Below are 18,582 nucleotides of genomic sequence, written 5' to 3'. Positions count from 1 at the left end.
ACATGGTCCACCTTTGCGTTTTTGTATGGTAGCAAAAGTTTAGTTAATTTCTGCTGCCTCCTTCACTGAGGGTTACTATTAATGCTTGCAGAAGTTAAAGTGCCTCTTAAAGTGCTTTGGCTCAACCATCAATATATTTCATGGATCGAGATATGCTTGAGTGCTGCTTCCTTTCCTTCTTCATCTGCTTTGGCATATTTATCTGCTCCTCTCAGTTTGCATGTGTCAATTAATTCACTTTAATTACAGAGACCATCTGCACCAGGACTAGCTAGGCACAATTGGGCTTCCGAAATATTGACATATTTGGCCAAGAATTATAATATGTAACCACATAAATATCACACGTTAATTCAGCATTAGTGAGCAGAAAAAAACTGATCAAGAAGAGCCAACTGTTCCAAAAAATGTGACAATTTTAAGTCATCATTAAAAGGAAACTGAGATGATCTGGTCTGCTATATATATATATATATAGGCGCTAGCCGAGTTTAATTTGCAAACTATACCACAAACAATATGCTCTTCTTCAGGTTGCTACATATGCATGAAGAACAGTAAGCCAAGCATATATGTCATGCATAATATTAAAGTAAAATCCATTATGATTTGAAAGAGTGCAATAGGCTGTGTTTTCTACTATCCTAGTCGTTAGAATTTAAAGAAGCAACATATATAATCTACACCCCTATATATGTCTTCATTGTTCTCAATAGATGACTTGTCTCTTCATCAGCAGCTTGTTGCGGAGACTACTTTGAGTTATCGATATGATGCAAATTATAGATCAACTTTCCATTGTTACGCCAGAGAATCCAATTTAGCAGCGTCATTTAAATATATTAAATCTCAGTCATCGGTTGGTGATAGAGTCATTGCAGGGTGTATAACAATAGCCCTATTGCAGTACTAATGATGAGTTTTACTTTTCTCTTTTTCTTATGGTCAAGGTTCAGAATGCAATATTTCATGCAACTTTTTTAGTGAATTGCTGGCACTATGTATGTCACAGAGAGCAACACAGCACCATTGTTCTCTCTCTCTCTCCCCCCTCTCTGTGATCCCGAGAAGCATTAAATTCTCATAAGTCAGGGAAGGGGAGAGAGAGAGATACCAAATTGATCTGTTTGTGTGAACGTGAATCACAAAATACCAAGTCATCTAAATGGCTTAGTTTTGCTTTTGCATTGGATGAAAATTTATAAAAGAGCTTTAATTTCTGCTAGCTGACCGGAAGATAAATATCAGGAAGAAGTAATTGAATTCGTTGAAGTTCAGAAAGTAGGAAATGAATAATGAGATAGGAGCATTCTGAAACGGAAGAATTGGGGAGGAAATGTTTGATTGGATTCTCTGTTGATAGAATATGACATCTGATATGGAAGAAGGTACTTTTACTGGGGATCAGCGTTCATCATCGCCCGAAAATTGACCACTTACTGTCTTTTATTCATGTTCTTTTGTCGGACTTGATCATACCAAGGCTTTGTGCTAATAAAACATCCACTTCTTTATTCAGTCTTTTTAAGGGAAACTCACACATTTCAATAACAACCCATCCCCAAGTCCAGAAAAATTTTTAAACTGACAAATTATAACTTATGGTTATATATAGAACAATTAGATATTTTAAAAATTGAACTTTTAAGAATAGTATAAGCATAAATAAATTATTATTGATGTTTTTCAAAATTATTTTTTATGCTCTGCGGTTATAATTTATTGTTTAAGATTTTAAAGCAGTTTAAAGCTATTATTATACACATAACAACAATAAATATAAAAATAAATGATAATTTTACCATGTGAATTGATATTTTAATATTTTTCTGCGTCAACATATTAATCGTTTTTGTTATTTCTCTCTTCTAATTTTTTGCTACGTTAGAAAGGTCGACACTTTTAAGTTTTAAGTTCTATTTACATATACCCGCTTTTACAACTTGAACAGCCCCTACATGACCTGAACTTCTGATTTTTGGCCATATGTTGTTTTGATCGGCCAAACTTTAAAACAAAATCTAGGGTTAGTACCATCATTAATACCTAATCTCATTTAATTTTGGTTCTTAAAATTTACAACAAGTGATTTTGGTCCCTAAAATAAATAAGGTTTCCAGGACTAAAAACACTGTTCTAAGGACTAAAAATCTTTAGGTGAATCAAAAGAATGTTAAATTTTACGGACTAAAACCAATGATATTAACCCTAAAATATATCACAAAAAACATAAAAATAAGATAGTATCTTTCATGGCATATTAAACACAACGTTACCCAAAACTACGATTTTAAATTTTTGACCGGAGCGAGATTTCATCATCTTTCATTTACCGTCCTTCATTCTTTCGAATATTTTCTTACTCTATCAAATACATCCTAACAGCCTGCACAACACAAAGGAAAGAAACAGAAGAAGAAAAGGAAGTTATCTTTAGTTTATGTTTAAGATCAAATTTAGTTTTGAGTAGGCAGGTTTTGCTTTCAAATGCCGTGAGAGAATTGAAAAGGATATGTGTGTTGCCGTACGTAATTGTGGAAGCATGTTGTCACCCTGAGATCACCAAAATCGTTTGAACAAGCCATAATAATATCCCAATCTGATCACAAAGTGCCATCCCAAGACACATATTTCTCTTGTATCATACATAATATAATAACTATATATAGTGAGCAAACTGGGTTTAAATATGCTTTTTAGATTGGGAAACATTTAGTTGATATCCAACTTGTTGTCGTAGCAGCACTAGTTAGCCTTTTGGCGCAGTGAATAGTACACACTAATTGAATACAAAGCCCACTCTTCTTCTTTTAGCTCCCAGCCAAACAAGCCGGCTGGCGCTGTCCGTCCATGTCCTCAAAAGCTGTCCTCATCTCTCTCTCTCTCTATTTGGTGTCTTTATCATTCCACACCTTTTACCGTATTTGACTCCAACCATACACCTGAATCTAAACTTAAATTTATAATAATCATGTTTACAAAAAGCCTCCCCAGAGATAAACCTAACGAGCAGTTCACTGAAATATTAATCCTTGATGATAATAACCATATGACTGAAAGAATCTAGATATAGCTCCTTCAATTCATATATCAAAATCCATCTTGAAACCGATTGATCGCTGAAGGAGGATCCAGACGGTGCTGTGCTGCAGAATAGGCATAGCTGTGAAGTGACCCTTCATGGCCCACCGGTGCACCGATACAGGCGTAGCCAGCAGGCTCGCCGCTCCCAGTACTACTGGTTCCCACATAGTAATCGCTCACAGCTGGTGGTTGGTGATAGTGTGAAGGAAAGGATGAGACCGGTCGTGAGGACGAAGCGTACAGGTATGAATGAGAAGCTTGAGACGATGTTGAAGAAGCAGCAGACAAGTATCTGGGAAACCTCAGAGACATAGTTGGATCTCCTATGTTGTTGTAACTCCCTGCCACTACCGGTTGGCAGCACCTAAAGCAAGGAAAATTCACGACCTTCGGTTCAGCAATATAGTAAAAGATGAGAATTATTGAATTAGTGTGTGTGTGTGTGTGTGTACCCTAAGTGAGGGGCCCCTTGGGCAGCCATGGAATGATCGTTACGGAAGACGAGTTGACGAGCATGGTTAAGGGTCTCGGTTTCCCTTTCTGCAGTGAAATCCAACAAACACATCAAATCACAGCGGAACGATCATAATGGTTACGGAAAGTATAGTTTCAACATTCTGTGATTAGAGAGAGGGAGGGAGGGACTAGCCTTGGCGGTGGCGGTTCATGTGACCTCCAAGAGCCTGAGATTTGCAGAACTTGAGGGAACAAAACCTACACTCGTAGACCTTACCACACTCTTCTTTCGCATCCTCCCCGCCGCTTTTCTTTTTACTGAAACCTGATCCAACCAAACACCCCCACAATTAAAGCAACTTCCAACATACCCCTCCACACTCGTACACAAATTAATATTTTGACTTTTCAATCCCTCCCTTTTTTACCCTAAGGAAAATATATTTCTTACAGAAGCGGCTGGACGACGAAGAAAACGGTGCGAAGTAAGATCAAACCCTCGGAGACTTGTATACAGAGAGTCGAAGGAAGAACAAGGTAAAAGATGACGAAGAGCAGATAGAAGGAAAAAAACAACTAAAGCTGGAAAATAAGAACTAATTAAATTGCACAGTGGTAGAAACTGAAACATCATGGAGAAAAGCACAAAATTATGACAAATCATCTCAACACATGCTCAATTCCGTTTAGATCAATTGTGAATTACGGTTTACCAGAGAAATCGTCTTCAAGAACTTGTTTACCATCCCTAGAGTAGTCATCTGGCAAATTGTTGAGGTCTAACGGGTTCTCTTCTGGCCTCCTGCAAGCAAACATACAATCAAAGTCATGAGAAAGAGAGATCATATAAAGAGGTAGATAAGCAGACATAATAGAACGGCAACAAATAAGGTAATAAGAATCAGTGTGTGGAGGGGGTGTAGTGGGGAAAGACCTACATGGTACCGACAGAGGGAGACAAAAAGAAATGGTATGAGGCAAACACTCTTAAGATTGGGAAGATGAAAACTAAAGGTTCTAAAAAAATAAATTGCAAGACTTTCAGTTCAAGACTGTAATATAGAGGCAATATGGTTGAGTCATGGTGGAAGAAAAAGAGAGCTTTGAAAGTTCTCTATCAGTTCCTCTGCCATTCCACTCTGGACCTCTCTCTCTCTCCCTCTCTCTGATATGAACAAAAGCACCGTGTGGGTCTAGTGACTTTAAAACAAGAAAGGCTTAATTCTCAGGTATTGCAAGTGTGGTCTGATGATTTAGTTGGGTATTCAGAATCATTAATTAATTAATTAAAATAACTAAGATGAGAATAAGGACATTTCCTTTTCATTAATTAGTTTCCATAATCCTCTTGTACCACTTGCCTCTAGGTACTTGCCCTAAAGCTAAAGTAACAAGTCATCAAATATTTAAACCATAATATGGGATTTTGTTACGGTGAGATAACTATAAAACCCCCCATGGAACTCTCATCATTATAAAGTAAACAACATGGCAAGACAACTTTACCCACAAGGGATGGCAATCAAATGTACTGAACACAACTTTGAGCATTAAAGGTTGCCCTAAAAATGAAAGGGAAGGCACTTATACCAGAAAGAAACCAAGACAAGCGTAAGGGTTCACAGGCATGGTGTTTAAACGCATGGCGTTTAAAGAGGTCCACGAATTGCTTATTGCATCCTGCTGGTGGTGGTGGGTGTAAAATTCTACCCAAAGGACTTAGACTTGCGTCAAGGAAGGGTTGCTATCAGTATCTATTGTAAGCGTTTTTGAATCTAAGGGAGTTTGTTTTATTCTTTGGAAGTTCCTATATCTCATAGATTACCTACACATAGTCCTTTTCATTTGATGTGTATCTGTGCTTGCAAGCTGAGAGAGAAAGTGGGTTTTCTGAGTTCCTTTGGATCTTCCCATAGATTTATGTCATTGTTTGATCATTTTAGCTCTGGCTTTTTAGATTCAGATCTGATGCGTGGCTTGTTTTCAATCAAACACTCCCATTCATGCCCTCTTATCTAGACACATGCTCATAATAATGATTCCTTAAAAGATGGCATGCTCGAGAATAGGGTGCAAAACCAGCAGCTTCAATATCATATTTTACAGCCACACTTTTAAAATAAAATATATTCTTTTTCCATTAATTATGTCAAATTGTCATTTTCCTCTTAAATTTTCGAGACTATTATCTTTTTGAATGATTATAAAGACGACAATTTAGTCTTTTCCTTTAGCACCATATGTTGTTGCTTAAGGTCCATTTGGTATAAGGGAAAATGAGAGGAGGGGAGGAGAAGAAAAATTTTAATAAGCTTGATTTAAAAAATTAAAAAAAGGGAGTTAAAAAATTAAAAAAGTAGAGTTGAAAGCTTTTTAATTAATTTTTATTACTATTTTATATTACTTCTTCTCTTTATTAAAATTTCAAAACCCCACTTCTCCAATTTTTTTAAATAAAGCTTATTAAAATTTTTCTTCTCTTCTTCTCCCCTACATTTCTCTCGTACCAAACAATACTTAATATAAGAATTAGTTTAGCTTTTGATTTATTTTTAAATATAAGACCCAAATTCACTTTGTCTTTCATATTTATCTATTTTTTCTAAGATAGTTTTAGTAGTAGTTGCACATGTTAAATGTTTCATCAAATAGTAATTCTAGCTAATACACATTATTAGCAAAGATATTTTAAGGAAGACAATATATATTTATTACCAATAACTAACTTAACTAATTTTTTTAATCTACTTAAATTAGTCAACTAGCTCTTATATTAAAGATCGAAGGTAGTACAATTTTTGTCCCCTAAAAAATTACTTAATGTCATCTTCATTTCTCTAAAACATTAATCTGTTTGTTACTACTTATGTTGTGATGGTTAGTTTAATATATGTTTGAATCAATATATTAACTTATGAATTTTTGGTAATATATTTGTGGACTAAAAATATAATCAAATTGAATTAAAAAACACTAATTCTTATTAATCCTAATTATAATTTTGTACTTTTCTTCGTACCTTTAGATAAAAGGTGCACTTAAATTATTGTGGAGAGATAAATATGTTCTTAACACATCGATTAATCCTTTCAATTGAAAAAATGAAATCATTTCAAATTTAATATAGAAAATAATTTGGATTTTACATATAATAGATACATTTTAATTTTAGCATTTTATTTTTTAAAACTGACTAAAAATAAATAAATAATAAATGAAATTTAAAATATCCAAATGTACTATTATGACAACAGCTATGTATATATTTCTATTTCCAAAATTTTTAGTTCAATATTGATTTTTTTAAAAACAATTTTGTAGGAAAGAAAGTGACAACAACAACAAAAGATGAAGTGAGAGATCTCATTTTCTTTTGCCATCTTTTTCTCACATAATGATCATTGAAGATCAATTTTCAGTGGCTTTATATGTATTGTCCACAAGCAGACTATAACTCCCCATTCACACCTGAAATGAATGTGGAGGGGTTAAAAAAAAAAGGGAAGACGTAGACTAATTGATCAGGTGCATGAGGGACCACTCTAAGCTTCAAGCTGGTTGGTCGGTGTACTATGAAGGCGTATTAATTTGTGACCCACAAAGTTTTTTTTTTTTTTAAATTTAATTTTGAAAGGAAGGACCAAATAAAGATTAATTCATGCAATGACGAAGCTGCCCCGATCACAAATATCTGAAAAATTTCTGGCGGTACATATATAAATATGCATGATGATTGCTTTAGAGGTGGTCCATTACAGTAATTTAGCAGTAAATCCATCAAACATCTTCTTCACTGGTCAGGAGCCTTGCGACGCAACTTTACAGCCACTGGAGGAAATTTTCTTCTTTATAATTGGGTCAACCTTTCTTCCCATATATTCCATCAGGATGCAATCAATTAAATTTAATTTTAGCAATGGGATTGGTTCTAGCGGAAAAAGCTGGTCTCTCACAACGTGGTGAATCAAAGTTCGAATCCCCGTTGGGAGAGGTACCCACATTTAGTACCTGACAGTGCTTCGAATAGAATTGCCTCCAATAGGAGGATATCAAAAAATTCAAAAGTTTCTTTCAAAGCTCTTCTTTCTCATTTATGTTTCGTGGCAATATAAACCAGTACTATATAATAATACAAGTAAATATTACTGCTATTTTAAAACATTAATATGAACAATTTTTTTAAAATATATTGTTTATTACAGGGGGGAATAAATCTTGTAATTTTAGGAGAAAACTCATTCCAAACATATAGGAAGAATCAGGATGAGAGAAAATGACAGCAAAAAATTTGTAATTTTATATTAATGAAGGCTTAATTAGCATTTTAAAAAAATTATAGAAATATGTTGTCAGTGCTTCTTTGTTTTGGGCAAATATTATTAGCGCGACTTTTGTGTGTTACAAATTAAAGGTGCTTTTGCCCAAAGATAATTTTTACAATAATGTAAAGAATTTAAATCTTTTAAAGTCATTAATTAACTGATATTAGAAAGAAGGACAATACTTACATCAAGCTATTTATATTTATTACGTCAAGTTCTCTAATCACACATAATTATATCTCCTATTTTTAAAATATTAGTATTTGATAGTATTTAATTATAAATTACACACAGCTATATGTGATTGGAGAAGTTAATGTAATGGATATAGGGAACTTGACTTAAATTTTTTTCTAGGAAAAACTATGAATATCCATATTCAACGTTTATGGTTTCTTATAATTATGTGGCTGTGTGTTAGTCTTTAGACCGTTGAAATAGGAAGCAATCTGTAATCTTTATATTCACGGCTGCTTATATATCACATTATTTGGGAAAAGAAAACACCAAAAAAGATATTACATATAATTAAGTATTGATCAAGATTATATGTGAATTCTCTCACATTAGCCAAATCATTGTGTCACTCTTTTAAAGTTCATATATGTAGATAATTAAATTTACCCAAAAAAAAATACATTTTTTGAGTTATCAATTTACTATCTGAGCTCTTGGTGGCTTTAAAATAATTAATAAGGTAAGTCTTTTTTTTTTTAACCAACATTGAAAAATAAGCAGATTATTATGTATATTCATAATTTATGAACTAAGTGAACGTGGTCGAGATGCTAGTCAAAACGAACGTGCTAGAGACTAATGTGCCATTGGTATGATGGGGGGAATCCACAAATCAGTTAGGGGAAAGAGGAGAGATCATATAAAAATATTGGTTCTGACAAATTCCATTTTACGTAGGACATAGATCCTCTGAATGCAATCTTCTATTCAATGGAAATTAGATTCTTACTTTACATTATCAACAATCTTCTCGAGATCCCCAACGCATCTATATGCTCCCCTTTCCTATCCCTCTTAACCTCATCTACTCCCACTTTTGTTTTCAATTGGAGGGAGTTTAGTCACCCATTTCTACCCATTTTAATAAATAGAATAGTAAGAAAAAATGATTAAAAAAGTTTTCACTTCATTTTTTTTTTTAAATCGAATTATTAAAAAAAATTTATTTCCCTCATATCCAATAGACTCTTAAAGCTCAGGCTCATGCACTAATCAAAGTATAATTTTTATAAGCATTTGTTTTTTACTGCGGTGAAACTTTCTGTGACAAATAAGCACGAAAAAGATTTAAAGCTGCCAAAACTACCTAAAGAACTATCACTTTAATCATTATTCTCTTCAAGTACTTGCTGGCAAAATAAACCCAAGCTTATCTATATTAGGTTTTCTATGTTTCAAAATGATTCTTTTTCCTTTTTTTTTTGGTTTGTTTGTTTGTGTATGTGAATTGATGAGGTTGGCTTTTTATTTTTTTTTGAAAAACTTTACTTATTTAGGTACGTGCAGGTTATAGTATTTTTGCTAAGTTAATTAATTAAATAGGAAAGGAGAAATTTGAAAATAACAAAACTGGGGCTGTAGGGTAACATGTGTTTGTGGTTAAGTGACATGATTACGTTTGTGGGTAATACGTGTGCACGTTATGGCTAAACAAATAACTAAAAGAGGAAGGGTATTCATTCCACAACGAAGTCGAACCAAGGCAACATATAGTACATTTTGGGCTTCTTCTGCATAGTTGGTCCGATAAAACAATGATTGGGCTAGCCCAACAGGCCCATGTTATGTTTAGCCCGAGCCCAAACATAATCAGAACTTCCAAACGAAAATATTCATGCAAATGAATCTAACCGTACAAAGGCATCAATTCAAAGGGGCAGGTGATTGTATGGGTTCTGAACCCCTTATGACTTGGTTACTTCATTTGGGCTTAGTCCCCTTTCTTGTACCAAACAAGGGGCAAGTGACGATAGTGAGCCTGTTTGGTTGGGTTTTTTTTTTGTTACTGTTTGGTTGGGTTTATTTGGAGTGAAAAGTACTTTTTTTTGCTTTTTTTTTTGGACCAGCAAGTAGCTTATTTTTACTACAAGCCCGATTGCAAGATGATCACCCGTTTGGTTGGGCTTAACTTCAAAAGTAGCTTATCTGTTTTAAGCTGTTAGACTAGCGTTGGGGGAGAGAAGCTGCATTTTGTAGCTTATTTTGGAGCTTATTCTACTTTTCACTGTTGCACATGTGTCATTTTTTTTTCCCCTCTGACTTTAGTTGTATTAACACATTTCCTCAGTTTTGTTTCACTTCCTCAGTTTTTTTTTCACCTCATACTCTCATACCTCTCCACATCCTCCGTTATTTTTTTTTTCATTTTTTTTTTTTCATATTTCACATTATATTTAGATTACTCCTCCAGTCCTAAATATAAGACCCATTTTTATAGTGCATAAAAGTGGTCTTATATTTAGGATTGGAGAAATTTTTTTATGATTTCTCTAAAGTTTTAAAATTTAATTCACTCATTAAATTTGACTTCTTCATATTAAATTATTTTAATTTCATTGTATTATGTGAAATTATTTTTTTAATCATGTTTCATTATTTATTAAAACTCATACTCATTTTGGTCATTTTACAACCAAATTTACTTTTACTCAATTATAATCTAAACAATCTTTTATCGATCTCACTTTTACAAACTAGCTTTTCTGAACTCTAATTTAAATACAATTCAGCTTATCCAATTTAGCTTTTACTCAACTTCACTTCTTCATAAACTACTTTTTCAATCACTAATCCAAACAGACCCAGTATAGCTTATTATAATGATTTTAATAATAGGGAAATTTCAGTCAAAAAGAACTGTACCAATAGAATGGCTGCCGTGAAGAATAATTTACAAAACCAATCTAAAAATAGATAAATTCTTTAAAGTATGATCAATTATAAGATCAGTGTTTTATTTTTTTAAGTATCATTGGCAAAAACAGGCCATAGTTCTAGTATTTACCAGGCTATTTGTCACTATAACTAATGCATATTAGGATTCTAATATGAAATATAAAAAAGTCTTTAAAACTTTGAATTATATATATATATTTAAGAATAACTAATATGCAGTTCTTTATAATTTCAACTAATTTTTAATTCAAGGCCCAAAATTTTTTTAATTATGTTTTTATAGGTTTTTTTGTAAGGCCCTTATACTTTCACTTATTTTTATTTAGGTCACTGTAGATTTTTTTTTATTAAGTTCTTGTAGTTTTATTTATTTTTTTTTTTACATCTCTAAAGCTTTTTATTATTTATTTTATAAATTATAATTATATTCTTTTATAATAACTTAATTTTAATATTTTAAAAAAATTTGAATCAAACTTATATTTATATTTATTTTATAATCACAATTTTTATTTATTTTTATATTTATAAAATTTGGATTATAATAATAAAATTTTCTAACACCACAACTGAAGTTAATTTATAATTAATTATTCAAATTAATTATTAATTATTTAACTAATTTTATAATTATATAAAAATTTATTTAAATTTATTATTAATATTTTTATACTTTACTATTATTTAATTAATTAATTTTATTTAAATTAAAAAATATAGCGGCTTGATAAAAATCAAGTCAAATGGTAAGGATCTGATAAAAATAAAAACAAAAACATGAATTTAAATGAAAACAAGTAAAAGTATAAAAACCCGATAAAAAGAAGAACAATTTGATTAAAGATTGGTTGCAAATTAATTATTCTTGTATATATATTACAACTTTCTTTCCTCCCCATTTTTTTTAACAAAAGGAGTCGTAATTTTTAAACTTGATAATAAACACTATTCAATTTGTTAATTGATGAGTTATTTCCTTCTTCTAAATTTACTTAACAATGATATATCAAATAATGATTAGTTAGGACTTATAAATATATTTATACTACTTCCAGCCTTTAATATAAGAGTTATAGCTAGATATATATATAATTCACAGATATTGAGAAATTATTTAAATTAATTATTTATGATAAATAAATGTTATTTTTTATAACTATCATTATCAATAATATGCATTAAAATTACCTTTTTATGAAAATTTTTAACATGTACAATCACTGTAAGGATTAGTTGAAAGTAAAATGAATAAATATTAAAAATAAAGTAGATTGATTTATTATATTTATGATCAAATTAAATTTTCATCTTATATCAAAAATCAGGTAGGATCTCTTTTCTTCATATTCTTCCTCTTCCCTCTTTCACCTTCCTCCTTCCGCATCACATGTGACCTAAACCCTCCATTTAATAGCCTCGGATTCTTGTCTCTTCCTTCTCCAATCCGTTATTATCATGCTTCCATTCTACGATTTCTTTTTTTGCACCTTGGTTAATTATGAGATGCGTTGGAAACATTTATTTGGTACATTGATGATACACCACAAATTTTAGATCTTTTTTGAGCCCCCAGTAGTGGTGGTGTATAATTATAGAAACAACTGTAATTTCTGGAAGCTTATTTGCCTTTTATGATTAAACTAGACTAGATATTTCAGCTAGATCAGATGAAAAGAAACACTTGATTTACTTTAAGTAAGATCGAAGGCTGGATGGAAAAGTGTGCATGCGAAGGGCTACTTAAATTTTGGCGGCAATGTTCCAAATTTCAAATGGTTATATAAAATATAACTCCAGCGGGGAGGTCCCCTATCTGTCACACAATCACATAGCTTAAAGTCTTTATATATGTGTGTGTATATTGGTAATATCTCTAAAGGTTTATACAAACTTTGATCCTTCAAACATGCTTTCATTTTGATTTTGGTTCCTCAAGTTTTTATTTATTTATAACATTAGTCTTTATAATCCAGTCAAAATTTGAACCATTTTATCTCTTGAGAGACCAAAACTTATAGTTTAAAACTTAAGGAGCCAAAACCAAAATAAGAGCAAATTTGAAGGAACAAAGATATATTAACCATATATATAATTACTAAAAGATTCTAATAACCAAAAGATATCACACAAAACTGCTACAAAAATACACAATAATTGACAGTTAGTTTGGGTAATATTTGACAGTTAAAAACGTCAAGTATATCTACGTCATATATTTAGATGACTAATATTTGACGGTTATTAATCTTCAAATATTTTGATAATATTTGACGGTTCTTCAGTTAAAACCCTCAAATATTTGGTAATATTTGACGGTTTTTCTTAAAACTATCAAGTATTGTAGGAAATTTTTTTCAATACAAGTACTGCTTTGCCAGCACCCCGTACAATTATGAAGCTTCATACAAAGCAATATTATTCGACAAAACCAGGCTAATATTCAAACTGATAATTCAGCTACATGAATGTAATTAACCACAAGTATCAGGTAGAAATTTACATGATATACATATTAATTAATAACAAACCAAATTTCATATTAAATGAATTTGTGTTAAGACAAGTAAAAATTCTGGACAAATACAAAAGCAAAGCAAAAATGAACCAAAACCAAATTTGGCCAATTGCCAAAAATCACAACAAAGTTGTTAAATGCCAAAAACTAACAATAATATATTGAAACCAAAGTTGTCTTCTACTTTCCTATCTATTTTGCATAATATAATGCAAATTTCAGTATAAAAAATAGCAACTGCTTATAAAAATACTACTCCTCTGATCTTAAATATAAAACTTATTTTGTAATGTAATTTATATTATAAAATGAATATTATATTTAGAAGAAGAGAAGTAACATCTTTTGAAGAAGATTTTCCCTCCCTCCTTTGAATCAAATTTCCCATTTTCCAAATTTCAGAGATAGACGGATCCACTATATATGTAATTATTATTCCTAAAAACGTGCCCTTTTCCTTTCCCTTTTCCTTTTCCTTTGTTTCAGCAGCCTAATGATCATAACATGTTACCCTCCTGTGTATGCTTGTTTGATATTATGAAATGAAATGAAATGGCCAATAAATAAATCTGAGAACAATAAGATTAAAATATACATAATATCCCATCAAGTTTACGGCGGTACTACGTACAAGTGAAAGAGTCGGTAATTATTTAGTGAAAGAAGCATAGGATGATAGGATATTACTCCTTCGGTTGATTATTAATAGGATATTTTTAACGGCTTTAAAGATGAATGCAATTTGTTTTATGTCCCTAAAATGTTTTGGTCTTTTGAAGTATACCTTAGCAGGGCTTAAATAAATTTTTAATTTGTCAGGAGTATTTTCGGAATAAGCACATTAATTATTAGCAATATTCCACAAAATACCTTATAAATTAAGATATAAAATTTTCATAATATTTCTTATAATAGCAAACATGAAGAATTTTTGCATACAACTTAGAGGAGACTATAATTTAGCTATCCATGCAAACTAACACTGGATTCGAGGTTAATTCTCCACCTGGGGATGAAATACAGACTACTTAGTTGTTATTACCTCTGATCTTTATCTTAATATAAAATCTAGTTAATTAATTTAGATATTTAAAAAAATTACTAAATTACTTAATTATGTTATATGATTTTTCTAAAATACTTATATGTATTATTAGATTATATATCAATTCATAAACGGGACAAATTAGTTTGGAAAAAAATGACAAACATATATTTTAAAGTAATTTAATAACTTTCTTAATTTGTTTCAAATTGGTCAACTAGATGTAGTATTATTGAAAGAAAGTAACTAAGATAGTCAAAGAAGAAAGAAAATACCAGAAGTGAAGAAAAGAAAAGAAAGAACGAAAATAATGTGAAGACAAGAATAAGAGGGGAGGCAGGTAAATCAGTAAATGGGATGGTGGGAAAGTGAAGATAGCAAAAGGCGTAGTTAGTTAGGGATTGTGTGGGATTTATTGCTGTTAATAGCAAAATACCGCAAGCAAAGGCCAATTCGGTAGCTGCACCAACCTAATTTTTGATGCCCCATCGCGTCCCCATCAAACCCATAGGCTGCTAAGCCCCACGTTGTTAGCTCTTACCACGTGTTTACCCTAATTGAGAAATTTGTTTTTATTCTAAATATAATACTCGTATCTCAATTATTTTTTTCCTCAGAATATTTATGTTGACTATATATTAAAATATGTTTCTTTCAATAAAAATAATTATAGATATATTTTAAGAGAATTAATATATGTTTGTTATAAATAATTTATTTAGTAATTTTATTAATTATTAATATATGTTTACCTCCTGATTTTAGGGTTGAAGGGAGTATAAAATTTGACTCTAAATAAATAAGATGCAATTTTTTCTAATTAGATTAATTATTTCTTCTGATAATGCTCCTATTTATTAGGGCATTTTTATCTCTATATATTAATTTTCAATGTTTGAATGTGGGAAAGATTTTGAACAAGCATCTCAATTCTTTAAGTATTTATTACAAATAATTATATTGAATATTTTTCTAATTGTAACAACTCACTAAAAGAATTTTTACTCCAGCAAGTACCTATATATATATATATATATATATATAAACAACTATCATTTTTACTTCGTCTTTGTTTATAAAAAACATTTGTAAAATGTTTTAAGTTTTTTTGGTTAGTTTCCATTTTGTCCCCATTTATCACTTGTTTTTAATAATAATTAATATATTTATTATCTTATTTTCAAAGCATCTTTCTCTTTATTTTAATAATTTTTTTATTTTTCTCTTATATTCTTTCTTTATCATAAATAAAGATATCGTTAAGAAATTTTTTTATAATTTGACATATTTATTAGTTTTAATCAGTTTTAACTAGCTTATCAAATTTTTTTTTATAGATACGGAGGGAGGGAGAGCATAACATGAACATTTCTCACGCTGCGCGTTGTATCGGTCACTTTGAACTTGTCTATTCACGCTAAATTCTTCATGAAATTACGAATTTTTCTTTGCGACGCAATTTAGAATTTTGGCCCTGTTAGAGTTCTTTTGGGTTAACATTAAAAAATAGAATTTAAATTGCATAAGACAGATATTTAATTCACATTAGAAATTCTTAAATTATTCACAGAATGAAGCATCAAAATCGGCATTTTAAATTAAAATATGGATATTTGAAGTATTCCAAATAAAGTATTCGATGCGTATTTTTTTTTCCATCTAGAATCTTTTTTTTTTTTGGACCAGCCTTTCATTCTAGAATTCAAATCATATTGTAATTGTTTGATGATTATTATAGGGGCACGTGGCCAAACACCACTCTGGTACAAGAGAAGATAGACATTAATGAGATTCAATTATTCCCTTCGATTTAGCATCTGTCCCCAGTCCTCACCACCCAATTCTTTATGGATTTATTCCACTCATTATCCCCTCCTTTTTCATTATTCTTTCTCCATTTCTATACCTTTTTGGCCCCAAAAACCATAGAAATTGTATTTTCTTTTATAATTAATATAATTCTTTAAATTTCAAATAATCGATTTGATTTTTAAACAGCAAAATTATCTTTATAGCTTAAACACATGTTAAGAAACAGGAGTCTTATCTCTCTATAATTAATATTGGCAGGAATTTAAAAGCTCAAACCCAACCCTAAATTGAATCTATTTATCATTGATTTAGGAGATGTTTGAAATTACGTTTAAAAATATTTATAAGAACGTCTCACGTAATCCTTTTATGATTTGATATAGTGTTCTTTGGATAATTTTAATAAAACATTCTATCCATTTGAGTTAATGAAAATTAAAAAATCATTCTCAATAAGATCATTATATTTATATACATATAATCTTTGGTTTCTACTTTTGGAAAATAAAAAATCCTTTTGAAAAGATTTCAAATGTCAAAACCGTTGGAGTAGTTTGTTTCCCTTCCCAAAGTCAATTTGCAATGCTTCTCTATTTCAAAAATTAATCTGAATTGCTTTTCAAAAGTTATATTATTTTTAAACAAGTCTCAATTTTTTTTTCAATAATAAAAATTAGTTTGGGTTACTTTTTAACCCGCTTACCAAGCTGGTATTTTTAAAAAAATTATCCAAATATAAATTTTGTAACAGGAGCTAATTTTTATCAAATTTATTTTAATAACTAATTTTATTATTTTTTTTTTACAATCGAAAATTAAACACGCCAATGCTTCTGAGCATAGAAAGGGAGAGGGATGCATGTCAGCATCACTAAAATTTTAAATTGATGCCACTGCCGACCCGATCCAAAAGTCCGTTTCCATGTAGCATTGGCCAAGGACAAAAAAAAGCAAAGACAAAACTAAAACGGGGGGAGTGTGCCACGTGTAGGCCTGACGTAGCGTCTTTGAATCCGCTCCTGGAAAGCTTGTTCTCACCGGACCCGTCGATATTTAAGATTTTTTCTTCGAATAATATTAATTTAATAGTATGTTACTCTATTAATTAACGTTTCATACCCTGCGAAAACCCCTTTCGTGGGTGCGAAAATCGATGTCATCTCCCGCTGGAGGCACCGCCCGCTTGAACAACTGTAGATTAAACAAAGCAAAAAATCTAATCTAATAGCATAATTAATAGTACATAGTTGCCAAAAAAATAATAAAATATATAACTAACAAGAGTTGGTTCCAATCCGTAAAAATAGTTAATTTTTGTTGGATGTACTAAATCAATATTTAATTTCTAATAAAGAAATATCTATATTTAATACCTAATAATATTTTGAATAAGATTATTTTTAATAGTAGCAATGGCCATCAATATCCGTAAACATCTTCTAATTTTATCATGTTTTGGCTATATTTTGAAAATTTATATCTTTCTCATATTCTAACTATAAAGATAATGATAAAAAATTATGTCTGAACCCCTTTTTTTTTACAGCAATGTCTGAACTGATCATTATAATATTGTATAAATCCTTGTAACATAACATCACAAATTATACTATTAATTACAAATAAATATACATTATATATAATAGAGTAGACGTAGAATTTTACTTTTGAATTTATTTTTTAGGCATAACGACCACTCTCATTTTTTTGAATGATATAATTTTACTATATATAATAGAGCAGACTTAGAATTTCACTTTTGATTTTATTTCTTAGATATAACTACCACTCTCATTTTTTAATGATATAATTTTACTTACAAATTTTTTGTAATGTAATTTTACCCTTCACCTTGTTCTATAGGTGCATCAAAATTATTAAAAAAAAAAAATTGTGAGTGACGTTGCAGCAAAAACATTACAGGTAAAAGTACACTACAATAAATTCAAGGTACTAAATACATTTGAGGAAAAAAAAAGATAGAGGTAACATTGTACATTTATCCTGTACAATACATTTTTTGGAATTAAATTAATTTTTATTATAACTAAATTAAAAAATAAATCGTTCTTTATTTTAAGGATTATTGCTACTCATCATGCGAAAATTTTCCTATTCGCAATTAAAATCGTTGGTATGTTGAATTTTTAAAATAATTTTAACGTTTGAAATTTTATATAACCTTTGGCAAAAAAAATTCGTTATAAATTTTTTAACTCTCTGAGTGAAAATATCTCTTCCAAAATCTAATGTCAACCAAGACAAACTGAAACATATTCAACGCAATGTCATTTTAAAAAAAATAAAAATATAAAATATAAATAGGATTAAATAAATATAAGCAAAGTGTGGTGAGCACCTGCAGTTCTAGCCTTCCTCTCTTCCGCACTCCTTCCATCTTCTTCGCCCCTCTCTCGCTCTCTGTTTTTTCATTC

The 18,582-nt window shown here is 30.5% G+C and overlaps 1 protein-coding gene across 1 annotated transcript; it reads right to left on the bottom strand.

Annotated features, from left to right (window-relative positions):
- Positions 1-3,090: 3,090 nt before the first annotated feature.
- Positions 3,091-14,824, bottom strand: LOC114737857 (zinc finger protein JAGGED-like). Its single transcript, XM_028925843.1, has 5 exons — positions 14,772-14,824; positions 4,254-4,342; positions 3,734-3,865; positions 3,537-3,624; positions 3,091-3,448 (listed from the first exon to the last, which is right to left on the bottom strand). The coding sequence occupies exons 1-5, from the start codon at positions 14,822-14,824 to the stop codon at positions 3,091-3,093; spliced, it is 720 nt and encodes a 239-aa protein (XP_028781676.1).
- Positions 14,825-18,582: the final 3,758 nt, after the last annotated feature.

Source organism: Neltuma alba, unplaced genomic scaffold, assembly GCF_004799145.2.
Source record: "Neltuma alba isolate B1F8T4 unplaced genomic scaffold, ASM479914v2 tig00002801_pilon, whole genome shotgun sequence".
In the NCBI taxonomy this organism is placed as follows: domain Eukaryota; kingdom Viridiplantae; phylum Streptophyta; class Magnoliopsida; order Fabales; family Fabaceae; genus Neltuma; species Neltuma alba.
This window is presented reverse-complemented; position numbering and strand designations above follow the sequence as displayed.

Coding starts and splice junctions, on each gene's coding strand:
- LOC114737857 (XM_028925843.1), bottom strand. CDS start 14,824: ATGGGGCATCAAAAATTAGGTTGGTGCAGCTACCGAATTGGCCTTTGC. Junction 4,343..14,771: donor CGAATTGGCCTTTGCTTGCG/GTATTTTGCTAT, acceptor GTTTGCTTGCAG/GAGGCCAGAAGAGAACCCGT. Junction 3,625..3,733: donor CATGAACCGCCACCGCCAAG/GCTAGTCCCTCC, acceptor ATTTCACTGCAG/AAAGGGAAACCGAGACCCTT.